Below are 27,542 nucleotides of genomic sequence, written 5' to 3'. Positions count from 1 at the left end.
CTAAACGTTAGCTGGAATTGACATATAAAAACGAATTTGGAGCAAAATGTTTGGCAAACCATCGATTCTTGGAAATGCTACTTTGATTTTTTCGCCCCACCGCGCTTTTAACGAAAAATAAAATAATTGCTTAATCATTTTAGTGTTTGAACAGTTTGTTTCCTTTATAAATTTTGGAGTGTAGCATGACATACGTTGCTAACGCAACACTTTTCACCACGTTTCTTAAGAATGAACATTACTGTACTTCACTTTTGCCTGCATTTAACTATGTTACTTGTCGCTTTTCTTCAGTGGCAGCTAACGGCTAAAGAAAATCGGCCAAATTCCCATCCTAATTGATATCCCACGAAAAACGTTTGTTGAACTGCGTTAACTTTAGGTTTATGGTACACTACCATTCAGATTTGTAGTCAAATGTAATTGTTTTTCTTTTGGTGAGGTTTTACCTTTACAACCCATGAGTATATCTTCCAGGCTTCTGTACATTTTAACTGACATATTGATAGTCCCATGTGTTACCTTTTTGTGCCTATCCTCGTCTAGTTTTTGATTATATTATATTAACTTTCTAGTTCCAACATTAACGTGTTTGTAAATTTTGTGGCAATGCTAACCTTTCATCAACTTTTATATCACACCACCTTAGTTAGAATTTTGTGAGTTGTAAGCCTTCGGGGCCATACTTCTCGCTCTTCTCAGTCAATGGCAACAAAATATAGAGAACAAACAACAGAACCTCATACATTCAGATTTGCCCACTTGGTATTTATTGGTAGGAATTCACAGCTCTATCTTTACTTTCTCAGAAGTGTCCTATATATCAAACTGCAGCTTAATCATTAATCGAAGGCTATCTGTAGTCATTAACAATGGCAGAATACAAATTGTTCTTTTACTGGCACAAATAACCCCAGATGATTCCCTCAACGATAAAGGACTTTGATTGAAACTTGCAGAAGATGTGATTGAGATCAACCGTATTCGATATTTTGTGCAAATTTTCATTCCAAGTCTGAAGCAGCGTCACTGCTTGAATCCGGACGTGGTTCTTCCTTATCAGAGTGAGCATCATCAGATGCAACAGCCTCTTGCTCCTCGGATTCAGCATCTGATCCTGAATTGGATTGTGCATCACTTTCTTCTTCACTTCCACCTAAAGACATATGAATAGATTTACATCACTCCATAATGTCTACTTTAGAATTTATCTTGAGATCTTGCCAAGTAGTCTTTGCTTCAAGGGTGACAAAAACTGATTCAAATTGATACAACATAATAAAAGTCAGAAAAAAAATTGAAGATAAACTGTTGCTATGAATCATGCAAACCCCCAAAAAATAAAAAGCCTGCACCATTATTAATGATAATAATTAATTAGTTTTAATGTGACCGATTTCATCCGTGCAATTCACTTCAAGACATGCACTAAGCCATTTATCTGCACTGTACCTTGTTGGGTTTCTGGTTCTGGCTTCTCATCATCAGATGAAGCTCCTTCTGCTGCTGGTTCCTCCTCCACTCGCATATCATCTTCTGATGATGAAGATGCGATTCTGGTCTGGTTATGACTCGGGGCATCGTCACTGCAACATAAACAAAAAAATTTAGAAGCTGGTTTTGAAAATGAAAATTGTTGAGTGAAATGGTTATTTACGCTTCCGCAAGTTGTTCATTGTCTGAGGAAAGAGATGAATCGGAGTCAGAGATATATGCTCTCGATTTTATCTTCATCTTTTGCTTTGCGCTTAGATTCTCTTGCTTCTTAGCGGCTGATTTCTTTGGACGCTTTGATGAACTGGCATCATTTTCAGAATCACTTTCGTCCTGTCACGACATCAAAAATGCTTTTTGAGAATCCAGCCAATAAGGGTGAAGTTTTGAAGTTTGTAAACTACGTACGTTGGAAAGTGATCTGTCTCCGCCCCGCTCTTTCTTGCTCTTCAATTTTTTCTTCTTTTTGTTTTGGGAGCCGTCAAGCTTCTTCTTTTTGGCTGACGTTACAGCATCACTGCTGCTGCCATCGTTGACAAAACCATCGATGACTTTTGGTTGTTTCCTCTGAATAAGAGATAACATTCAGTAAAAAAATATGAATACCTGTATCTGCAAATGATGAAAGCTATAAAAACATAAATATGATAAAAATAACGTCAGACTTTAGGGCAGATGCTAGTTGACAGATGTCTATGCAACTAGAAATCTGACAGCTGCTCACTTTTCTGTTTTTGTTCTTTCCTTTCCCCTTTTTCGTTCCTTTCCTGCGTGACTGACGTTTCTGTGTTGCGTAAAATATGACAGATCAACTGCCCTTTAAAGCAAACTGTGACTAAATGCTATCTGGTTAAAACTCTGCAATTTTACTGGGTATAAATTCATGTGAAAAGTATGACTGAAAACTGACTTGGGACTAAATCTGGACAAACTGACTAAAAATAGTGAAGTCAATTCATGCTCAAAATATTTTCTCAAGGTCGACTTTTTTTGACTTTGTTTTTTTTGCGTGAGGAATACATACTCGTATTATTCATGTTTTAACATCACACTACGGAAACAATAAACATCTTATGAAGTTATTCCGTCTGTCAATTTACCTTTCCGCTTGACTTCTTCTTTGGAGTTTCCTCTTCCATTTGTTCAGCCATCTGCATGAGAGCTTTATTCTTGTCTTGGATCTGTGCTCTCTGCTCTATGAGCGCTCGCATCTTCTCTTCTTGAGCACGGATGCGATTGCGCTGAAAAAGAATTACATTTATGAAGCTCCACAATTGCGTCCTATGCGTTTAGAAAAATAAGTTTTTAACACGAGCTGTGTGCGTAATGATAATACTTCTTCCTCCAGTTGTTTTTCACGGAGCAGAGCCTTTTCTCTATCTTGCTCTTCTTTCATTTTTCTTTCCTCCTCATCTTGGCGACGGGCTCTCGACACATGATACTGAGCTTGTGACAGAAGATCCCGACACTTGCTAGATTGTAAATGCAGCTTATATAAGGCCAACATATACTTATTACTTATACACACCAACAGAGAATAAAACACATCTGGACAACAGCAATGTTGTGTTCATGTGCAAACAAAAATTCTTCCTCGTGATAAGTTTGAACTAACCTGGCTTCTTTTGCTGCTTGATTAAGATCAAATCTCATCCGGTCTCCATTCTTACTCAAGTATTGAAAATACCTTAAGAAAAAAAGGAGTTCAGCTACAGATATGCTCTTCTTGGGCAAAGCAGACTTTTGACCAAATGACATTAACATTTAAATCATTTCAACAAATATAATTATCACAGCTGATGAACCATGAATAAATATGGCAATAAAAATATTTTCATGGTTTAAATATCAACCCTCAACAAATATTCAAACATCACCCCTGAGCGAGCTCCAGCTCAGCAACTGCCCTTAGCACGGTTCTCAGATCACTCTTCTCATCCTGAAGAGCAGAAGTGGCAAGTTGTTGCAAGACAATCGACGTGTTGTAAAGAACAGCTGTATCATGAGGAGCTACGTGCCGCGCCTGTATCATATCAAGGGGTAATTTAAATGAAGGTTAGCTCTCATCAAATATGAACGTAGCTCTAATCTATAATCTCCTTCTTTATTTACCCGAAGAAGTGTTTTTCGACATTCCTGTAACTTGCCGCATTTGAAATAAGCCCGTGCGAGGTAAAGCAGGAGCTCCGGGTCACGTCTTCTTTTGAATTTTCTCGCGCAGTTCTCGTACATTTGCACAGCGCTAATGTACTGCCGTTGTTCGATGTACACATGCGCGAGGTTTAGCCAAACGTCGGAAACATCTGCCGTAGCTTCACGAACCTAAATACACAAATTAATTAATTATCAGCAGCTTTATAAGCAGACAAGAATGAGATTGATGCCATAACTGCATGAATGACGTCTACCTTTCAAATTCTACCTGGGCAAATATATCCCTAGCTTCACGAATATATCCCTTATGTGCTAGAACAGATCCTATTCCGTTAGCAGCGTAAATGTTCTTGGGGTCGTTTCTTAACACTTGCTTGTACATTGCGAGTGCCCTGTCCTGGTGTCTCTTTTCCTGTCAATGTGAATATAAAAACGACTTAAAATTAAGCGTCTACTTAACAAATATGTGCTTAATATCATCTCATTAACAAGACTTGTATAGCCAAGAAAGTCAGTTTCGTAAGATATCCCTAAAAACATTACCGATGCAAAATATTTATACTTCATAAAATTTAGCATAATTCATATTTACAAAGCTATGTCAGACTGGTGCTAGTATTTTCAGCTTGACTAAATACATTGACGTTTTAGCCAAACCTTTTCTTTGTCTCTGGTTGGGTTGTGAAGTGTTTGTAACCAGACGTTTCCCAGGGCAAGCATGGAATAAGCATCATTTTGTGTCTGCTCGTGCTTCAAAATTCGTTCGAACTTTTTCTGCCCCGGCCCCCATTCCTGTTTTGCGAGATGCAGATTTCCAATCAAGGACCAAGCGTCAGGATGTTCCTGAGGAACAAGCACGGTGGTAAGGATTTTTTTCAGTTTTGGATTTTTGAAATTTATTTTGTGGATTTTGAGTATTATGCCTTATTTCAAATGAATACTAATCTAGTTAAACGTTTTGGTCAATTATGATATAAAACCAAAGTAAGCCTACAAAATATTTCAAAAAATTTTGATAGTTTTCCAACAAGCAACCTGATTAATCTGTAACGCTTCTTTAAACCACTCCGAGGCCTCGTATATTTGGCCACGATCCCTGGCCATACACCCGAGTCTCAGATAACCTAAAGATAAGAAAAACTATGAAAACTAGAACTTTGGGTTTGCAGTGTTGCATGATACTGTGACAAAGCAAAGAAGGTCCGTGAAACATATGAAACCAAAAAGATTTACAGTCAATGTAGTTTGGATGCTGCCTGAGGATGTTTTTGTAAAAGCCAACAGCATCTTCAAACTGGTACATTTCCTCACTCAGCCTTCCCAGGTTGTACTGCATCGTGACCATGATGGATCGATAGTAAAGAGCATCGTGGTTTGACTCCTCCTCGCAACGCTTTAACGCCACTTCATAATATTTCTATGAAACAAGTTAACAGCCACTTTGTTAAAATAGTTGGTCTTTAGTTAGACATTTAGTTACTATAAAGCTAGATGATAGCTGGTATAAATTGTTAGAGATTACGATAAAAATGGATTTTCTTAATAAATTTTATTTGAATTTTGATAAATATTTTTGAAACTATTGACAAGAAATGTTGGTTTAGGGTAAAAAGTTTACTTAATAAAATAGGTTAAGAATTACATCAATAGTTAAACTACAGTACTTCAAAAAAAGAAAATAATCCAAGAAGTACAAACCTTGGCTTCATTGAGATTCCCGAGCCTAAAATGAAGAGCGGCGATGTTGTTGAGGATCTCAGGAGGAACGTCTGCTTGCACTCGATCTCGGACAAGAGATGTCGCCGTGCCGTATGCAGAGAGTGCTCCCTGAACCCCATCTGATGATGAAGTGGTTGCTGAGGAAATCTGTTGACGTTCCAGCAACTGAGCCAACTCTATCCAGGCCTCCACATCGTCTGGATACTGATCCGTAACCTGCGTAAAGAATTTTGAAAATTTTGCAATCTGGTGCAAACCACAAATGCAATTTGGTTTAAACCAGGGATGTCCAACCTTTTATTATAGTGGGCCGCATTGTCACTTGAAATAATTGAATGGGCCGCAAAACCTATTAAATTTCAAGAAAAATGGGTACATGAAGTACATACTTTTGGAGTGAAAATGACTAGCGGGCCGCACAAAAATCTCAGGCGGGCCGCAGATTGGACATCTCTGGTTTAAACCTTCCCTGATAATCATTGTTTGAAGAACTTTGTTGGTGTTCTACTAACTTTTGGATCTTATGGCAATAGAGTGACAAAAATCTTACCCTTTTTAAATGCTTTTTCGCAAGATCCTGTTTATCTGGATGATCTGACTGGGCATAAAGGGATCCCAAAATCTTCATCGTCTCGTAGTTATTAGGATAAGCTTTCAGGACCTTCTCGAAACATTCGGCAGCCTAAAGAGCAAAGTGACACAAGCTCAAACTATTGAGAAATGAATTCTGTAATGAAACCAAACGATATGATACCCGTTCTCTATCCTGTTCATCTCCTTTATAAATGTACATCTGCCCAAGTCCATAATACGGCAACACAAAGGTGGCTGAGGCAAATTGCGTTGACTGATAGTAATACTGGAATGCTTGGTCAAAATCACCCTGAAATGCATAACACTTAATGAAACACCACCGCTTTTGTTTCCTGTCACACAGGTAGTATATAAAGGAATAGAAGATTTCAACTAAACAAATGTCTGTTGATGTCAAAAAAGAGATTTCCCACCTGGATATGAAAGCTTCTTGCAAGCTGATAACAGCTCTCTGCTTGTATGGCTTCATTCTCCGTGTTGTGGAATGCATGTAATGCAAGATGTTGAACTTTTTCATAATCCTTTACAAAATACAGTTATCATGTTTTGTAACAGTAAAAAGATTCTACTTAGAGCAAATGCGAGTTACTTGGCCATGAAGTTTAAATTTATCTCAGAAACGTATGTTAAGAAAACTTCATCACAAACCTTTTTAAAGAAAAAATGATTGGCAAGGTGGTTTAAAACCATCGGATTACTTGGATCAATTTGATAACCTTTTGATAATAGTTTTATTCCGTTCCGAATGGAGTCAACCTGACAAGAAAAATAATAGCTAGAAGCTACTACATACTGAAATGTAACACGGACACAAAATTAACAACATGTCAATGATATTTAGGTTGTGTACATCAGCCAAAATGTCAACTGTATCTTACGTCCTTGTTATTCAAATCAAGCAGCGCAATTCCAACTAATGCTCCAACAGAAGATGGGTTAAGATCCAACGTTCTTTGAAAAGCTTGTCTGGCACGCTCAGGTTTGTTGAGTTTGTAAAAACAATGAGCCATTCCAAGTCTAACATCGGCTAATAAAGGGAACATAACAAGAACCAGGATTATTTAACAATGTAACAAGTTTTGAATCAGGGATTCGAAACCTTTTTCACCAGCAACATTTTTGAAATTACCTATTTTTAACAGCAACTTAATCTACACAAAAAAATATATATCATATATATATATATATGTACTATAGCCTAGTAAGTCTGCCCATTGTTTCAAGAATATCATACATAACTTCCAAGTGATAAATTCAATAAAATGCAAGCCATTTAATAAATAAAAGCTTTTAACAGGAGAGCAATAAGAAAACTGCAACTCTATATACCAATAATTGCAATGCTATAAACAAAAGTCATGCATATAGTTTTAATTAGCACCTGGGCAATTAGGATTGGTTCGCAAAGCTTTCTTGTAGTAAGCTAGGGCCCCTTTGTAATCCTTTTTGTTGAACGAAATACAAGCTTTCCCCAAAAGCGACGGAATGTTATCAGGAGACTGATTCATCACAAAATTAAACTGGGCATCTGCTTGGTCCATCTTGTCTCCTTCCAGCAAGCAAAAGCAAGCACGGCCCAATAGATGGTTCTAAAAAAGACAAAAAATTGATTACTTTTATTTACAAACCATCAGATAATATATTTCCAACCAACTTGCTGGAACAATCTTTAACCAGACAATGATTCCCAATGAAATTGCTATAAACATAAAATTGAATGAGCTAGCCAGTGACACCTCAATGACGTAGTCTGCTTTACATCTATGCATAGACAACACAGTGATGTAATGTAATGTTTTAATGTGCGATTTACCTGGTCATACATAATGATTTTATCGGCCATTGTATAAAGTTGAGTTGCTTGCATAAATAATTCCGTTCTACGATCTTTATTTTTCTCTGAGCGAGCTTGCTGCACATAGTAGGCGGCTAAAGTGTCCAAACATGTCATCTGAAAACAGCACAGAATGTCAGTTTAGCACCAACTTCAAAGCACCACCCCTTTTCAAGGTGCACTACCATTACGGTACCTGATCTTTTTCATGATTTTTGTAGTCCAAATTTGCGCCTGTTCGAGCGGCTTCAAGTATTTGGACAAAATCTGGGACTTTGCCTTGCTTGTAATATTCCAGCTGCAATTACGAAAACAAGTCAAACAAAGTATAGAAATTATGTACACTTTGTTATTCCATCTGTGCTTGTTATTTGCTAGAATGTTTTACATTAAAATCCTATTAACTTACGGCTAAAGTAAGCCAGATGTTTAAGGTTGTGTTTTCCTGCTTTAAAATTCCCAGAACTTCATCACCTTCAGGAAGTTGTGTGAGATCGAGCTCAATAACCTGTTGTAAAAGAAATAAATAAATCTCATAAAAGTAAATGATTACGGCGAATAGTTGGTGTCTCTTGAGCAAAAAACAAATGAAAAATACTGTTATGGAAACTGAATTTCGGCTTTTGGTGATACAAAATTTTCTCTTGTACTTTAAGTAAAATTTTTTCTTTTAGGTTTAATTGAGCAGAAAATGTTTGGCAAATTTGCGCTGATTACATTGGACCCGTTAAAATAATCTATGTTATTCAAGCAAGCATTCTTGCGGCAACAGTTAACAAACAGTTTTCTGTTAGGTTTGCATTTTTCTATTAAACAAAATTATATAAAGCATTATATATAGTTGAAGGCTTGGTTTAACATGTGCATAATTTCAAAAGATATTTTCAACATAAATTATGTTATTAATATAATGATATTAAGCTGTCATAATGACAACACAAGCCTCAACCTGTTTCATAAAGGAGTGGACGTAAAACAGCATCAAAAGACTACTATATTAATTATTAATTACATATATATTAATAAAATGATTTTGTACAGTAGGATGCTAAGTTAAACATCACCTCATCTGTATCCCGAAGTGGAATTTCAACAGAAGTAGCCATGATTGACCGGCACAAACACTTGTCTCAGGTTACTGAAAATATTATACTGGCTTATTGCTCCCACTTTGAAGTTTTTACTTTGTTTTTCTTCGAGGGATCATAGATATATCTTCGCTCGTTATATAAATGCAATCCGATAGTCAATACGATAAGAGTGCCTGTTAAACCATAACCAATCTTCTTAAGAGTTGGCAGTTCTTTCCACCAGTCTCTTACTTCACCCATTTCGCCATTCCAAGCTCAACACACATTGATCATGAGATTAAACTTATTTGAGAGCTTAAATAATTCAATTAAAAAAAATAGTTGATAAGGATTTATCTAAATACAGTATTATATATGCAATATACTAATATCTATTTAGCTTAGGGTAGTCAGGCAATGTTAATTGTGCAATAGAATGCCACACAACCAACTGGTAGTGCAACAGACTAAAACTATCGCTCTGGCAGTTTTCACGAGAAAAAAAGAATTCAATGCACCGAAGCGTGAATCTTGAGGGTGTTTCAGTTTTCACTATAGAATCATGACTATGAACGCTGAGGTACTGCTACCGTATTCATTGCAAGCGACTATAGTGGAAAGTGCAGCACACAAAAAATTAAAGCTTCAGTGCACATCATCACACAAAAAAATTGTATCTTTGCACACACACACACACATGAGGAGTACATCGACATCGTCGTACGTCAGTGCACACTTTTGCCTTTTGTCAGTGTAACTGTATTAAAGGCCTGTTAGCACGGAATAGCTCATATGGAAAAAAAAGCGTTGTGCACTGGAAATGTCACCGGAAATCTGGTGCACAAAATGGGTGAAAAAAGCTTCTTTGTAAGCTAAGTAATTTTCAAACAGTGATATTTGGTACATACTTTTTTGCCACTGGCAGACTGGTGTACACCCAGACTGCATTCTTTGCATACTGAGCGGCAGACATAATTTTCGCACTTCTGTAACGCATGATTGATTAATTTCCTTATCAGTGTCGGAACAAAACTGTGTGGTTACGACTTAGTCTACTTCCAACATATTTTTAATAGGCTTACTTTTATGTGGTATTTTCTCAAATTCCAGTTGAGTAACATCAGAGAAAACTAAACAGAAGCACAAAACCTCGACGGCACATACGACGTGTGAGACCAAGACGCTCATTAGTTTGACTGGCTGAGATTTCAGCGTGGTTTTGCGCGGATACGGCTGAAATCCAAACGTTTTGCGCGGGGAATATATTTCCCAATATCAACGAAATGCAATCTGGGTGCACACCAGTCTATGAAAATGACACGACAATTTTTGTCCGGTGCACAAAAATTTACATTCCATATACTGGTGGAATAGTTATCTATAATAATAACTCGCATTTTTAAGAAAAAGCAGCACACTTTTTAGGTTTTCCATAGGATATACAAGTCTACCATGCATGTGGACTGTGTGCACCGGCACAGTGATCTGGTGGTGAAACAGCGAAATTGCTTTCTTAGTGCAGTAGTAGTACAATATCGTATACAACTATCATTATCTTATTTACAATTAGTACTACAGTATTATAAAGCAAAATAAAATCTTTACTTTCGATGCCAAGCACGCTGTTTTCAAATTTATAATTGCATTTCGTTCCACAAGCTGAAACTACCAACCAAGAACCAACAACCATGACTTAATAAAAGCTTACATCTATTGTTCCTAACGTACCCTGAACATAGCGTTGTCGTTTTGCCATGAGGATGGGTTTATTAGGAAATTATTTGTTACTTAAAAGCCAAATGTTCATACAGGTGAATGATGCAGGTACTTCGAGCGGAATGGTTAGATTTAATCAATCCGATACTTTTGTGTTTTCTGCGTTGGCCTTATACTTTTAATAAGCGCTGGCCTCGCAACACATGCGACTCAGGCTCCGTGTTCGATACCCAGTAGCGCCATACCGTAGTAATATAGCGCAACAAAGAACATTACGCCATATACATGCTGTTGAGCTGTTCCTGATTCACGACTGCGTCTAACTTTATATTTTTTTATTGTATGCAAATATCATGTGTCAAAGCACAGGCATAACTTGACGCTGAGAGTCGTCTCCAAAAGCGTCTGTGTGCCTTCTTGCCTTAAAGTCAAGTTAGTCAACTGACTCGAAAAGCGAATAGTGAATAAAGAAAAAAACACAATAACTCTTTCGGTAATTTGACGTGTTGTCCTGCCGTTAGCTAGCGGACAGGGCGGCAAGCGTTACAGTAACGCCCTTGACAAAGCATTAACGACACCTGTTCTTGTTCAGTGGACCTGGTGAACAGTGCAAAATTCGGGCAATATTATAAAAAAATAAAAAAACAAAATAAAAAATGTATGGCAATCGGAACTTACACAAACGCTAGCACGATAACCGGGACTCGACCGATGAGGAACCATCGCCAGGTTTAAGTCGTGCGAAGACTTTCCTCAGTCCGAGGATAAACATAATCATATCATACCATACCATAAAGAATGAAATTAATATGGGCTGCAGTGTTTTTAAAAGAACCTACCTTTTTGGGCTAGGCTATGTAAATCGCGAACCCAGATTTTTATGGAAACTGAAGGCTACAGGAAAGTCTACAATAAGCTGGTTATAGGCTACAACGTTTTAACGTTTTACACTACACTGTGGGCTACAGTAAATTGCCGAAGCTATTGTATTGCTGCCATATTGTATAAGTATGAAAATAGGCTAAATGGAATGTGCAAGTGGAAAATCAGAAAAGTTTTTATTGATTTTACTTTGCCTATTGTCTTTCAGACTACATTTTATTACTTCTCCACAGATTTTTAACAGAGAGTGACTATTTTACCAAAAGTAGGTCACATGGTTAGGTTAGGAAAATAGATATGCAAATTCGATTTAAGCTATTTTAAGTTTTATTGGAGTGAGTTTTAGATTAGAAGATAGACTTAGGTTAGGTTTAGGTTATTATGTTATAACATTTAAGTTTGGTTAACAAGAAACTCTAAAAAAGAAAACTCTTAGGCACAGACCCCACTCGTATTCCCATATACAAACGAAGAGAAAGATAGAGCTAACAAATTTCACTGATATAAATTTGTAATTCTACAGTCAACATAAGTATTTCAGTTTGCGGACAAATTATTTAATCGATTTTTGGATATGTAATTTTGGCCTAACCCTAGTTTTGAGCCGAAAATGTTTAGTCCCTTTATATTCAAAGAACCGGTTGCTAATTTTTTTTAATCCAAACATTGCATATGAGCTTATACGCCGTATAATTTAGTTGGCAATATCAGCTGCCATACTGAAAACCTTGAAATTTAACTTCAAGGTTGTACGCTATTGGTAGCACGTATAACCATATATAGGCTAAGTAAAGCAAATGTGGTTGGTTTTGCAACGACAAACAATCCTCGGAAAACGTCGAGAGTAAAGATACGCTTGCGGCGCGTAATACTTTATCGACACAGAATTCTTACTTTTTTCTATTTTTGTTTAACTGGTAATTTAATTTTACCGCCTAATTGTTAAACTTTCCCTTTCGATGAAAGAACGTACTTAAATCTTTTTGTTTTTTTTCTGTGATTTATAGCGCAAGACCTCAAATGCTTACCCAAAGGCCGTATGGCTATATATAGTGCTACGTATACAGCATACCGTGTGGGCATGAATATGCTTGTGGTTGTTTTACCGTAAAGTTAGATCCAAATAAGTAGGCGTCCAAGTATATGGGTGCCAGAATGTATATCTGATATCAATATTAATATATCAATATCAATGTATATCTGAAAAGGCGCATGAAACTACAAAGAAGGATTGCAGATTGATTGACAGCGGCGTAGGCAATTGATGATTATGAAAGATAGTGTGCCTTCATTTCATAGGAGACAACAAAAAGATCTGCTTAAGTTTAATTCTTGCTAAAGTGGTGCTTCAGGGTATATTTGCTTGAAGACAAAATAAACCATTTCAAGAATACTTCGAATCGGCCTGGAGCGCATTTGCGAAATTAATTTAGTCCTCACTCCTGCGCGACACACAGCCAAAGGCGACATAACGCAATGTTATATATAAAAGATTAGCTGTTTGATAGAAGTTAGAGCTGAAATCAATCAAGTGACAGTTTCAGCGTAACTGCATAGGTTTATTGTTGTTCAAAACTGTTCGGTCACTGCTTTGGGTGAAGCAAAAATTTTGAAAAATCGCTTTGTTTCGCTTTTGTTATAAATTATTTTACATGTATTTTCTTAGATAAAATGGCACGACTAGGTTTTGTCTGCATTTTACTGACCCTGTTGCAAACGACAGGAATTTGTTTCGGCGATACCCGGGACATGTCGTTCGTCATGGCAAGATCAAAGCAGGTATACAAGCTATCATTATTCTCCGTTAAATAATTTCTACGGCATTTGTTGGTAAAATTGTATATAGAGCTATATAGGTCTATAATAATAGAAATCAATTCTTAACTTTCTTGTAAGAAATTACAACTTCTTAAACAACAATTTTACTTTACGTTTCCAGGGAAACGCAATGCCCTTTCGTCGTTTCCGTCGCACGACATCTTCCGAAGCAACTATCGAAAAGTTTCATGTTTTATCCTTCGTTACCTCTCGTTACAGCAAAGCCGTGGTGGTGAGCGTTGTGAGAAATAACGCTCCCATCGCTCAAGAAGTCTCTGTTGTCCTCAGGCTCCCGAAATCCGCATTTATATCCAACTTTTCTATGTAACAGTTTTGTTTAAAATGATGCATATTTGTCCATATCTTTTGATTTAGGCCGATTGTTTAATTAGGCCGAATGCATATTTTGTAGATTTCAATATTACCTTTTTCGTTTAGGGAGATTGATTTAGTCACTTACGTGGGAATCGTAGACGAAAAAAACAAAGCCAGAAAACGATACAACCAGGCGGTTGCCCAGGTGAGATAAGGAAATAAATATCATTCACATGTGAAACTTTGATTTTTTATTTTTGTAACTACCTGTGCTTTATTTATTGCATTTTGCGTCACGAATAACGTCTTTCTGCTCTTACCTTATAGGGACAATCAGCTGGTTTGGTGACGGCTGACGAAAGAGACTCACAAACGTTTGATGTTTCAGTCAACGTTGAATCGGGCGGAGTGGTGACGTTTAAACTTGATTACCAGGAACTACTCAAACGGACACTGGGTGTGTACAATCACGAGATCTACGTCAACCCGGGACAGGTATTAACTATATAATGTCAACAACAATCAAACTGATTTGAAAATAACAAATGAACAGATACTCCAATTCTATAATTCTGTTGCAGTATATATTATCTCATTGTTACAATCAATTAATCAACAGAAGATCTGCTACTGTTTGCAAACCTGTAACGTATTTTTTCCAAAAAAGATTGTTGAAGACTTGAAAATAGAAGTCCACATCAGCGAACCATCCGGTATTGAGTCAATAGAAGCTCACCCGCCAATGCCCGATGGAAAAGGCAGAGGACGCTACAAACCGCGAATTCCAGATAATGAGGGTTTGATAGTTCGGCGAAGTGGAAGTCAAGCTTACGTGATGTGGGTAATTCAGTCACAGTGATAGGTTATAGCCTATAGCCCACAGGCTTCGTTTAAGACGAACACTTTTAATGATTTATTTTTGAAATTAGTGTAACGACATATAAGAAGGTGTTTACGAAAACTTTTAACAATGTTTAAATATTGCGTTGTGTTTCTTAAAGAGGGAATTTTTACGGTCATGGGCTATTGATGAATAATGACAACAGATGATGTAATTTGTTATGCGACTACCTCCGACTCGCATTTCTCGTATTTTTTACTTAAAACGTTATAATTGTTCATTATAAATTTTTGGAAAATATGATTTAAATAAAAAACATAAAAAAATAATAAGCAGACAACTTTTTAGCTTTTAACCACGCCCTGACAAGCATTTTTGTGTGGCTTAACGTAAATTTTTTTGCACAAATATTTCCGTTTATGCCTTTCGTAGCGATATATCGGTTATGACCATTAAGTTTATGACTCCTCATAGCCAATTATATCTAATCTGTTAACGTAGTAAGCAAACAATTCTTTACAACTTACATTTTTCCAGATACGAACCATCAGTTGAAAAACAACGATCCCTTCATCGTAGTGACGTCACCTTCACTGTCACCTATGACGTCACTCGGGAAGAGTTGGGCGGAGAGATCCTTATAAAGGACGGATACTTTGTCCACTTTTTCGCTCCGACCGATCTTCCTGTCATCCCGAAGAACGTCGTTTTTGTCATCGACCAGAGCGGTTCTATGTCCGGGAGGAAGATCCGACAAACCAAAGAAGCTCTCGACGTGATCCTCGACGATCTTGCAGATCACGATAAGTAAGTAAATCGTCATAGAGCAAGGTTGGAATCGACATAGAGATCGTATAATAAGATTTTCATAGAAATCATATAGTGTCCGTGTGTTAGTGTTATTGTTATTCCGTGAGATCGTATAAAATTCCATTTGTATCGACATTACAGTAATAAATTTGGGGATTTTTCATGATTTTTATCTACCATTTTCAGGTTCAATTTAATCACGTTCAATTCTCGAGCGCACACCTGGCAAAACAATGAAATGCTTGACGTCAACCCTGACAACATACGCAATGCGAAAAATTTCGTTTCAAGGATTTATGCCAATGGCGGTAGGCCGAATAACCATAAATTTACAGCATACCAAGTTCCCATTTTTAGTTCGTAAATCTTCATGGGACTTTGTTCTTAGGGACAAACTTGTTCGATGCGACCATGCAAGCAGTATCTCTGCTGGAATTGATCACTCGCAACCAGACCAATACATTGAAGGAAGCTTCCATGATAATTTTGCTGACCGATGGCCAACCTACGTCAGGTGAAGATATTTGATTTCTATTGAAATTCATCTAAAGATTTCCGTTATTTATTGATTCTTGGCGTTTCATACAACGTAATTATAAAAGAAAGCCGTCGTTCTATGTTCTTGTTTCGTATAAAACGTATTTATTTTCTGACTTTTTAAAGATTATGTTTAGAGTTCTGATATAACTTCTATGTCATTAATGTCACGATGTTAAACGTCGTCATCTTAAAACTGTATTTTGTTTTATCGATGCTTAATCAAGTTATTTAATTGCGAACAAAAGGTCCTGTTACAAATACGGAGCAAATACGGAGCATAGTTAAGAAACGCATCGCCGGAAAATATTCGCTTTTCTGCTTGGGATTCGGAAATGACGTGGATCACACCTTTTTGGAAAAACTGGCGCTAGAAAACAAAGGTTTATCTCGGTAACCTGAACCAAGCAGTGAGATTTCGTTCTTGAAAACGTAGCACTCCCCGCGATGATTGGTTTAATTGCTTTTATTTTATCACTCGCAGCCGGATTTACGTGGACGCCGACTCCTCGTTACAACTGAAGAATTTCTATGACGAAGTTGCATCTCCTTTACTTGCACACGTCATCGTCAGATATGGAGGGGCAACGGTCGGCAACTTGACCAAGACCCAGTAAATTTTTATTTTCTTTTATTTTGCGTCGATGTGGTCACGCTTGTACTTTTTATCAAAAAAGCAAAAAGCATACCACTATGACACAAAAAGCTTGAACTGCTATAAACGTGCGTTTTCTATTCGTTATTCATTTAGGTTTGACAACTTTTTTGACGGAGCGGAGTTCTTGATTGCTGGACAGATTGACACTGTCGGGATACCGGATAGTCGGGAGCCAGGTAAAAAAGATTTTGCTCTAGATTCCATGTATTGCATATGAGTCCGTCACATACATATGAATGATATGATAACTAGGGCCATTTTTATTTTGACCTGAAAAAAAAATTTTTTGACTTTATTTTTATCAAATTTTGACTTTATTTTGACCTAACGAAATTGCTTATTTGTAGAGGCCACAGTTCTTCCTCCATTCAGTTACCCAAACATAATATTTTGTCGATTTCAGACCCAAACGTAATATTTTGTCGAAAAGTCAAGGTGTTTTATGGATTATAAAAAGTGCGTCGTGTTTTTTGGCGATAGATTTAGGTAGCTTGTGTTATTTTGTCCTTGTGAAAAGGGCACTTTGCCTCGATTTTCTCCGCATGGTAAATTCTAATAAACAGCAAATTAAACAGGGAATGCTTGTTGTTGCTCTAATCCAGCTTGATGGCGTTTACTTTTCCTGTAGCTTTCAACAAAATACTTTTTATTGCACTTCACTGTAACCTCGCAAAAATTTCACCTTAAATCACTCTCGGGAGTTGCATTAAATTCATCAGAAAAATCTCGACAAATCTGTCTAACTTTTGCTGAAGACGATTTAGCTTGCTTAGGCATTTTTGTATTACAGAATGTCAGTAGGCTATTCCTAAAATCCAAACTGTTGATCTTCGAAAATACCACGTTTATGAAGAGGAACTGTTTTATAAGAATTATTTAAATACGTAACTATGAATAAACAATGGACAATTTGCGATAAAAGTTACTGCTGATCCAAGTGGGCATTGTGACTTATTTCCTGCTTTTATGGGTTAATATGGTTTAATTGTGTCGCAGTTCCTGATTTACAATGCTTCCACGAGGATTTTTACAAGAATTACTCTCAAGAAACACAAAAACTTTGTAAAAAGCCATATTTTGACAAATTTTGACTTTATTGAAAATTTTGACTTTATTGTAAATTTTGACTTTATTTTGACCTATAAACTTCTTAGAAACAATCCCCTAGGTGCTGAAAACAACTTTATTCTTTGATTCGTGGTCAGACGAGGTCCTTAAAAATTTTTGACTTTATTGACTTTTGCGGGCCCTAAATTGATAACTAACGGACTTGTATTTCTTGGATTCGAGCATACAATGTTATGATAAGTTATGTTAAATATAATTTCATTGTTTTAGGATTAATCGGTGTGGTGGAAGGAGAATCTGTCGGAGGAAAATTGATGCTCACATCCAGGGGCAAGAAGTTTGAGAGAACATTTTCCAAAGATGGATTTGACATGGAGAAACTGTGGGCTTACCTGACCATCAAAGATTTGCTTAAGAATAAGACAGAAACAGCTGGTAATAAGGTAACAATTGGCTTTGATGCAAACTTTACATCATTTACACTGTAAAGCACCCACTTCATGGAGCGCAAAAGTCTTCTTTTTATAATTCTATTTTTCTTTTCTTTTAACGTATTTTGTCCCAAACGATAGATTTTGTCTTATTAAAAGATTGTACCAGATATGGTAACGAGTGCTGGAAAGTGTAACGCAAAAAAATCTTGTAATTAAATCCTCTTTCCCTTGACGTACGGTAAAATTTTTTCGTAGGATGTTGTTTCTGAAATTGATTCCAAAGTACTTCAGCTGTCGCTAAAATACAACTTCGTCACTCCGCTAACGTCATTGGTAGTTACGAAACCGGATGGTGACGCAATACCACCACCACCAAAACCGACACCGACATATCCTATTCCGTTCCCTCGGCCTCCGTTACCCTATGGAACTTATGGTAACGTTCAAGCACGTAGATTATTACAACCACAGTCACCTGGAAGAAGTAAGTAAAAACATCTCAATATATTTTTTCAAGTTACCATTATTTTCATCACTTTTCTAACATCAAATAAACCAAGTTGAACGTTTGCACAGAACCGCTTCATATTATACAAATTGCATACCTACAATACGTTATAATTCATTTTTTTAAAGTAACTTGTAGGCTACTTGTTGCGATTATATGCAACAGACATGGAAGCATCTATATTCTATACTATATGTTTTATTTCGCAGGTCTCTCGCTGCAGTCTTTACCGGCTTCTAGTTACTTCGGTTATGGCGGGGGTACGGTAATTGTTTGCTAACAATGAAAACGCATTTAGAATATTTTGCGAACAAAATATTGTTGTAAACTTTGGATTTTCATTCCAGGAAGAATCGTGGGTGGCAGAGCAATAGCAGCGGCCACAACGCCACCAGTTTATACAACGACCACCAGGTGGCAGCCGCCACCAACAGGTTGGTTACAAAAACCATTGTGTATAAATATAAAGGAAGATTTAATACACTAAATAATGAGCTGCATGCAACCTATTTATATGAAAGGTGTTTAAGCTATAAATCTAAGACGTCTAAAGCTTACATTTCGCATATGGTTGATGATTTTGTGAACGAATGATAGTTGTCTGCAGCTCAGCCACAACTACCCCATGTGTAGCTTATTTTCTTGAAAATTACTAAATTCGAGAAGTTGATGGTGGCAGAATCGTGTTAACCCAGTATATAAAAATAATAATTCTTAGTACGCCTGAGGAAGCAAGATTATGTTTGTAAAAGTTCGTGCAGAAAAATCAAAAATAAAGTTAACCTTCAGAGTGCCAACCTATATCTCGTTTTTATTCTATACTAAATTAGAGAAGTAATTTTTGTTTTTCAAAGATTGTTATGTTAAAGTGAAGGGCAAGCAGTGGTGAGATTCAAATATTTTAACATCCTGTTCTCTCACGACCTATGCATATGCTTGTTAACAACCGGTTCGCGAAAGTCATTAAAATTCCAAGAACCGGTGCGAACCGGCTGAATCCCTCCACTGGGGGGAAGTTCAAAAACAGGTTGGCCTGAACTCAAAGAGTAGTGGTGAATAAATATACTGAAGAATATTCTAACATGTAGTTTATAGTGGTCAAGCAGTTATTGCCATAGATACGTGGTAAAAAACGTAAATTCATGGCTTATTTATGACGTAAATTACCGCTCTTTTTACGTCACCATAGAAGAAACAATAAGGATGACTCAGGTACAGTATTTGGATCAAGTATGAATAGAACGTTTTGTGTGGCCGAAAAATAACTATTAATAGGTATAATAAAAGCGTACTTAAGTGTACAACAACATTTTGCGTTAAATAAGCAGAATCTTGTTTACCGTTTGTGTATTTATACTGGTCAACGTATACGCTAACCTACTGTACAGTCTCGGCTGCTGGCTGCAGCCAGCATCTGGTAGGCCTACTGGAAAATGTGGGAAAAACAAGAATACTTTACCACTTCATGTGTTGATATTTGTGACATTCCTATGTGGAAAACAAACGTCATCTGCCACTATTCACCTGCCTGTGGAGACGTATTCCATCAAAACGCGTTAGCTAGCCTGCCACTACTATCATATCTCATACATACCCCAGTCAACAAGCTTATTGTTTTTACATGGTGACGTCTTTGTAACCGCCCTCTTCGTCCTATTAGGATAACTGTGGCAATAATTGCTTAACCACTGCATATTATTAAAAATCCTTTCACCAGTATGTTTACTGGAAACTGTTATTTTGTTGAAGGCCACCTTGTTTTTGGAATTGACTTTCAATTTAAACAGTAGGCCTATGTCCTCGGAATTATAATCTGTACACATTCAAATCAGTCGGCTACAGTAGTACGTATGAATGCGGCAATAAAAATCGTAAACATACAAAGTTAACTCTGCCATTGTATAGAAACTGCGGCACCTAGCAAAAAACCAATACCAGCTGATCCATTTGAACTTAAAACATCTTGTGGTGAAAATATAATTTTGCAGTCCGCAAAAAACATCTCGTCGCCAAGATTTCCAGGTTAGTTTGTCTGACAACGTTTTTAATGGTTATTCTTGCATAGACATTCATTCAACTAAGAATTTGCAATTATTTTCGGTCATACATTTGCAACTTAATGGCAACTATTTTAAATCCTACGCTATTGTTTTTATTCATGGCATTTATGTTCTATGGTCATAGGTTTATATCCAGAAAACAGTCAATGCATATGGCAAATTACATTGTTGGATGAATTTGGAAGCGGTGGCGAAATCGAGAGAACCGATCCGAAAATGAGAATGACATTTTCCAAGTAATGTACAACGGAAGTTGTATAGAGCCTATACATAATACTTATGATTCGGCTGGTCTTAAAATCGTTTTTCTTCGCTATAAAGGTTGGATTTAGAGGACGCATGCTTCCGAGACCGAATCCTGATTTACAGCGATTTCGACAAAAAGAACATGACGTCAAGTGACGTGGTAGAGTTGTGCGGTTACGAAACGCTCACGTCATCGTTTGAGGCAAAGAAGAATTTTGTGCTGCTCTTCCAATCGGATGACGTGGTGCAAGGACGCGGGTTTTTGGCTCATCTTCAAGTTGTCTGATTTGTAATGGTAAAAAGCTTCGAGAAATTATCTCGTAAACCTTTCCAACGGAGTTTGCTGATTTAAGTTACAGTAACATTTATCTGTCTGTATTAAATTACTCAAAATAAAACCGATGTTTGAAACACGGGCTGGTCCAAAAATGTCTCGACTCAGATCGTAAGGCAACTAGTAGAAAATCTAAATGCGATTCTGCTTTTCCAAGGCTCGCTGTTTATCATACATTCTAAGTAATCTTGAAGAAATAGGGTTCGATCAATTTTGTCTTCAAGTAAATGCACAGAACACGACTGTTGGACAGGAATAACGCAGCGCTGTTTTGTCCATCTAGGGTTTAATAAGCTGAAGTACAGTACCATTGAAACGAAGATCTTATCACAAGCCACTATACTGTATTGCGTTTCAAACCGATTTTTAGAGCAACAATGGAAGTAAACTATTCAAGTAAAGCAAGTCACTTCCTTACCAGGCAGTCAGCATGGAAAGCGACAGAAGCAAAGCAAAAACTTTTGGCAGAGGAAGTGATCTTACAAAAATCGAATTCATTTACCACAGAAAGTCATACAGACAGTCAAATGGAAGAAACATAATTCAGCAAAAACAAGTAATTGCCAAAATAACCGACGCAGCTGAAAAAACATCGTAATAACGAAAAATATTATTTGTGGTTCAAGGCAGTGCGTAACATGTTCAAAGGTGAAAACCTCCGTCTGGTGCTTTGCTCTTGGATTGGTTGAACTGGAAGTAATCTCCATCCTCGGTTGTCTCCGGAGCAACATTCTCAATATCATCATCCTAAAAAGTCAACCAATGCAATCGATGAGCATATTCACAGTGAGCGGAGATGTACAATTATTTAGAGCAATGCTGCGTCCGAGATAAGTAAATGATTTGCATGCTTCTTTATATTAAGTTATACCTCATCGTTGAAGAAATTATCAATGATGTGCAAAGACATGTTGTAGACGGTTTCATTGTCATGCTTCTGAAGGTCCTCAAGGGCATCAACACCTCCACAAGCCTCGACGACACAACACATCGCATTTAGTTGTCCGAGTTTCTTAGCAGTGACCAGCATATTGGATAGCCCGTCCATACAAACCTGTGCAGTTTCATGAAATTAATCAAACCGGATAACATAACTTTAACGTTATATTGGTGCAACCACAACTTCAGATAACATTCAGCAATATTCAATATGCTGCAGCTTTGAGCTAATGAGCATCCACTGTATATCTAGTTACACCTGAAGTATTACTCATGGCCTGGTATCCACAAAATAGAACCAGCACTTACAAATTTAAGTTTCAGTTTGAACAAACAACTAAACTCTGCAAAGTTAAAGCTTAGACTGCATTTTATGTGGTGAGGGTCTGGTAGTGCAAGATCTTGTTTGCGCAACTGAAGATCTTAACACCGACCTGTAAAATCTTTGGATCCTTAATAGTAAGCATTTTGCACAAGCCCTCGATCACTCTATTCTGAGCCAAGAAAACCATCTGTTCCAAAGAAGCGCCGGAAGTGAAGTTGGTGACAGCCCAACAAGCTTCTTTTTGTGTTTTGAAGTCTCCCTGCAAGAAAAATTATTTCATTCAACTCCTATTCTTCTAACCTCTATTCAATCACTACACATTTACTTGTAATTATGTGCACACAAATATTTCTAAAGAAAATTTTGATAGTCTACATTTGTAAGAAGGTGAATGAGAATCGGGACAATGTCGGCGTCAATGACGGCCTGAATCTGGCTTTGTGTGCCTGCCGTGATGTTGCTGATTGTCCAGGCCGCTTCTTTTTGAATGGTAGCTTTATCGTTTATTAGCAACTTCTTGAAAGCGACCAGAGCACCAAGATCAATTACCCTCTGAAAGATTAATACAACTAATATGAAACCTTACATGTTCATTCCACAAATAACAAAATAAACTGTTAGTTATCTAGAGTTTCATGAGAGGACTGCGTAGGACTTTAAATGGTTATACCTGTGTTTGAAGGTCAGTGCCAGTTACTACATTCCCAATAACTCGCAACACTGGTGTGAGCAACATGCCTTCAGATTCTGTGCTTAGAAGTCGAACAAGTGTTTCTAGAACACCTGTATTTAAAACGAGTTCAATGCGATCATTAGGACCATCTGTGATGTAACTCAGGGCCCAGCAAACATCAGTTTTCACCTGTATACCAACAGCAACAATCTTTAACAATGTTATTCTAGATGTATAATGTGATGAAAATTCGCACTATAAAATAGGTTGAAAAGCTAAAACACATAAATGCCGGTATTAATTTTCACCTGAGTGTCATCCACGTTGACCAACTTGACAATGGTGGGGAGCAGTTGCACAATGTATGGAAGAGAAGTGTGTGGGTTCTTATTTCGACACAGATTAGAGATTGTCCAGGTAAGATTTTGCAAAAACGAGCCCTAAAACAGGAGATACCAAAACAATTCTATTAAGAATCAATTTGTGAGTAAAACAAGGAAAACTGTATTTATGCCAACACTTACACCAGCTTGGTCAGTAGTGAGCGCCACAAGTGGTTTTACAATGCCCTTTTCTAGGACATAGTCTCTCATTGATGCCCCATCACCTGCAATGTTTCCCAGTGCCCACATTGCCTAAAAACAGGACAGATCTTAAGTGTACATACTATATAATATGGACAAACCCAAGTCGGACATTTTGAAGCACCCGTCTTCATCATACACCCCATTTTACCTGTTCAACAACGTTTTTGTTGGCATTAGATAGAAGCTTGATGAGGCTGGGCACAGCACCAGCATGAACAACAGCCAAAGTTTGTTCGTTGGTGCCGGAAGCAATGTTGGTTAAAGCCCAAGCAGCTTCAAATTGCATTAATGAACTGAAAATAACATTAATTTTATAGCAACTGCCCAAATGTACATATTTCAAACTAATAGCATTATTTATGAAGCATATACGGCTTGAAAAAAAAATATAACTTCAAATAACAGTAATCATACGAGTCGTGCGACAAACCAACTTACTTATGGTCCCAGCTTAGAAATTCAACAAGTTTACAGACAATTCCGGCTTCCACCATTTTCCCAATAGGTGGATGTCTTTCCCTAGAGAGGATTTTTCTGGCACTTTGTGTGCAATCAAATTGCTTTTGTGGGTCAGAATTGTCGACAATGCCAACGATTATGTCCTCAAACTTCATCATTACACCACCAACATCCTTTATGGGAAACAGATGTTTTAAATTCAAGCTAGTTTTACAATTAATGTATGTGGTGGACAGCTTGTTATAATTAAATGCAATACCTGAAAATTCATTTCTTTTAATGGACTGGTGTTCAAGTCCTCCATGGTAATATTTCTTCGCTTGAGCATTTGCTCCTCTCTTTTTCCTTTGCGAAGCTGTACATTGCTCTCCTGTCTCTTTTTCCTCAAGTGCTACAATACGAATTTAAGAATTTATTGACATGCAACCAACATATTATGATTTTAAGATTAAATTAGAACAACCAATATGTGTTGGCAAAAGCATAACCTATGGCGTATTTGTCAGAAACTTGGGCATAAAACTGGTACAAGTGTAGTAATTGTAAAAAATATAAATATAATGTTACTCAACGAAGTTAAATAGTATTAACATGGTAAGGGGGCAAGCACATGAAAATAATCAATATACACACCGTTAATTCCACGTTTAAACAATTATATACTCAATTTCAAATAGGCTAAACCATAACTATATATTGTAACAGCAGCAATGTATGTGGTCTTACACCAACAGTAGTTTTTAGTCTTTTTAACAAAATGTTGGATCAAATCAGCGGCTGTACAGTTAATAAGCAGGAAAAAGTGGCTACGGCAAGGACTAAAAACAGATGTGGTGCTTTAGCAAGATTGCCAGAGATATCGATCGCTTTTTCAACAGTGGTTTCAGTAATCAGTTTAGGAGACTTCTCCTTTTCCCTAAGTCTCTCTCATTTTGTTTTTATTTTCACGCAAAGAAATTTTCTTTTTGTTTCACTTATATCAAACTCAATTTTTTTTTTGAGAAGACATGTCCACTCCAATTATGTTAACAATAAAAGAAATAGCATATGTCCTTATTGTGTAACTTTAGTTTATTTTGTGGGCATGGGGTTAAATTTAAGGTATTAATTTGACCCCAAAAATAGGCAATTGGAGTTTGAGACTTCTGCTAAAAAACTGGTAATAAAACACTTGAATCTTGTAAAAATGTACATGAAAACTGCATCCAATTGATTCTATGAATGCAAAATTTAATTAAACCCACATTTAAGTTACTGGTATTTGAGGGCATTAATGCACCTAAAGTGTGCTAATGCTTCTTTTGAAAATCACGCTTTAGTCATTTAGTGCATCCTTGTCCAAGTCTGCAGACCAGGTCACACAATGTTAATTTTCATGATCTACAGTTAAAGCTGAAAAAACTGTACCTCATTTGTGTTGTGTCGGTTTTTGTAATAGGATTGTCTAGGTTGTGGATTTGCCGCAGACATTTCTTCAGATCTAGTTATCAACAATATCACCACAGATATCAACTACAGAGAATGAAAAACAAAAATAACTTGGGAACGTTTTTCTAAAAAAAAATTAACAAAGTAGCTTGAATGTATATAAGATCAACCTTGCCAAACTGTACAATAGAGCAGCTACATGCCCAATTGAAATACATTAGTGAGTAAAAATAACGTCACTAGTTTTATTCCGGCCGCACATTGCCACGATGAATAACTTACAATACTAACCACACCAACACAGCACTAGCCTAGATATCGCTGCAGTAGTAACAACGCGCACAATAATGGATGTTATGAGTTATGACACTCAAGCAATCTGTACATGAATAAAATAATAATCAATTGCACACTTTCACAGCTTACACTTTACATATAAAGCACCGATAACAACATCAGGGCCACGGGTTGGACATAGCTGCCATAGAGTATAGACCAAACCTATAAGCAGCAAATCTTATCTACCAAATAGGCTAACTAAACTAATGCAAACGTCACCTTTGTCTTTAAGTTTTGGGAAATTTAAAGCGCGTGGCAAATTTAGGACGCAACCTGATTGGTTGAAACAAAAAATGTGGTACCCGATACAAACTAAAAATCAATTCGACCGTGACTACAACGAAATCAGTTGGTCACGTTAGTGAATGCTTTTTAATAAGCATTACATTAGCCATTCTTTTATTTTGTATTTCGTAATGCCATTGGTCAACGAAACGTTTGTTGAAGCACATGGTCGTCATCCACGAACGTATTCCCAGCAACGTGTTTGTTCACCACAATTAAAGAAATGTGGTATCTAGGTTTGATACCCGGAACACACTACAGACTACACTACTGATCGGAAAATTTACAGTTTTGGGGAAGAACATTAAAGACTGTTCAATAGTACCGGTAAACGATACCAAATTCTGACAACACAACGAAAAACAAATAAAAACTGCGTCCGTGGTCAAATGAACAGAGATAAGCTCAGCAACCGGGCTCAAACAGAGAAAAATAGTCGCCCAGGTGAGCTGTGCAAAGAGTGAAGCTTCTTCAATCAGAGGATATATATGTATTGTATATATGAGATGGTGATGATGATGCTGATCACGGATCACACGTAACCTACTGTCGTTGTAGGCCTGCCATATTTATTATTTCAGGGAAACTAAACAACACCTGAAACGAATTGGAATTTGATTTGAAGAAGATCTGTCGGTTTTATTATGGTTTAGATTCTTTAAAACATACGTGTCAAACTCCCGGCCCGCGCGCCACATCCGGCCCGCTTTACAATAAAACTTGGCCCACATAGTTATTTTATACATTGAACTATTTCCGGCCCGCGAGATCATTGTACAGTAGCCTATAACTTACTTTTTTCACGCAAGAAACAAGATTATAGCAAGTCGCGCAATACAGCAATACAGCAGCACAGCAGTTGCCCCAGGCGGCCCGCGGCGCTAAATAAGTTTTTAGTTTTGGCCTCCGGTGCGATTGAGTTTGACACCCCTGGTTTAGAACATTGTAAATTTGGAAGACATTTTACATGGCTATGCAGTAGGCCCGAGACTACTAATCGAACTAACATTCTGAAAGATTTGTAAGAATCGAATCAACTGCCTCCAAGCCGAGTCCAACTTAATAAGCTACATTTCATAAAAACTTTAACTCAACGACAGCTGGTATCAAAACGTTATCGTTTCTTACGTGATCTTTGGCGAAGCATTTTGAAAACTTTGTTTAAAACATTAACTCAGCGCTTTGAAACACCGAACAATACAGACTTTCATCAAATGGACAAACAATTTCAACAACGGCACGCATATGTGAGCTCGTGTGGTACAGCCTAAGTTATGATATGATAACAAGATGTTTATGAAGATTGGAAATAATTTGTGCAATAATCCATTGATTGATTGAGTTTTGATTTGGTTAAAAAAAAATTTTTTGCTGCTGTTTCTGTCGTGTGTCTCTGCTTTGTTTTTGCAGTGTTG

At 37.1% G+C, this 27,542-nt stretch overlaps 3 protein-coding genes across 4 annotated transcripts; 1 reads left to right on the top strand and 2 right to left on the bottom strand.

Annotated features, from left to right (window-relative positions):
• Positions 1-747: 747 nt before the first annotated feature.
• On the bottom strand, positions 748-9,208 carry LOC143446931 (RNA polymerase-associated protein CTR9 homolog). 2 transcript variants are annotated; one of them, XM_076946798.1, is made up of 25 exons: positions 8,860-9,208; positions 8,205-8,303; positions 7,992-8,093; positions 7,775-7,912; positions 7,343-7,550; positions 6,840-6,988; positions 6,610-6,717; positions 6,375-6,482; positions 6,122-6,250; positions 5,918-6,049; positions 5,347-5,583; positions 4,882-5,065; positions 4,684-4,772; positions 4,306-4,491; positions 3,917-4,060; positions 3,607-3,816; positions 3,372-3,517; positions 3,110-3,181; positions 2,831-2,966; positions 2,595-2,735; positions 2,219-2,278; positions 1,903-2,061; positions 1,658-1,827; positions 1,453-1,586; positions 748-1,156 (listed from the first exon to the last, which is right to left on the bottom strand). In XM_076946798.1, exons 1-25 carry the CDS (start codon positions 8,899-8,901, stop codon positions 1,005-1,007), a joined length of 3,435 nt encoding a protein of 1,144 aa, XP_076802913.1. In that variant the 5' UTR covers positions 8,902-9,208; the 3' UTR covers positions 748-1,004. The 2 variants fall into 2 exon arrangements, with proteins under 2 accessions (XP_076802913.1, XP_076802914.1); XM_076946799.1 differs by lacking the exon at positions 2,219-2,278 and having other exon boundaries at positions 8,860-9,206.
• A 3,925-nt stretch (positions 9,209-13,133) lies between these two features.
• Positions 13,134-21,171, top strand: LOC143446932 (inter alpha-trypsin inhibitor, heavy chain 4-like). Its single transcript, XM_076946800.1, has 18 exons — positions 13,134-13,242; positions 13,403-13,605; positions 13,720-13,801; positions 13,924-14,091; positions 14,264-14,433; positions 14,975-15,244; positions 15,434-15,555; positions 15,636-15,761; positions 16,033-16,177; positions 16,269-16,397; positions 16,536-16,618; positions 17,781-17,953; positions 18,200-18,428; positions 18,662-18,712; positions 18,800-18,886; positions 20,358-20,474; positions 20,637-20,748; positions 20,834-21,171. The coding sequence occupies exons 1-18, from the start codon at positions 13,135-13,137 to the stop codon at positions 21,042-21,044; spliced, it is 2,586 nt and encodes an 861-aa protein (XP_076802915.1). The 5' UTR covers position 13,134; the 3' UTR covers positions 21,045-21,171.
• Positions 21,172-21,414: 243 nt separating this feature from the next.
• Positions 21,415-25,643, bottom strand: LOC143446933 (importin subunit alpha-1-like). Its single transcript, XM_076946801.1, has 11 exons — positions 25,483-25,643; positions 24,335-24,466; positions 24,055-24,248; positions 23,765-23,909; positions 23,554-23,664; positions 23,338-23,469; positions 23,027-23,218; positions 22,732-22,908; positions 22,466-22,615; positions 21,964-22,146; positions 21,415-21,839 (listed from the first exon to the last, which is right to left on the bottom strand). Exons 1-11 carry the CDS (start codon positions 25,543-25,545, stop codon positions 21,735-21,737), a joined length of 1,584 nt encoding a protein of 527 aa, XP_076802916.1. The 5' UTR covers positions 25,546-25,643; the 3' UTR covers positions 21,415-21,734.
• Positions 25,644-27,542: the final 1,899 nt, after the last annotated feature.

Source organism: Clavelina lepadiformis, chromosome 2 (genome assembly GCF_947623445.1).
Source record: "Clavelina lepadiformis chromosome 2, kaClaLepa1.1, whole genome shotgun sequence".
Taxonomy (NCBI): Eukaryota; Metazoa; Chordata; class Ascidiacea; order Aplousobranchia; family Clavelinidae; genus Clavelina; species Clavelina lepadiformis.
Note: the sequence above shows the minus strand (reverse complement) of the source record. Positions and strands in the feature narration are given on the sequence as shown.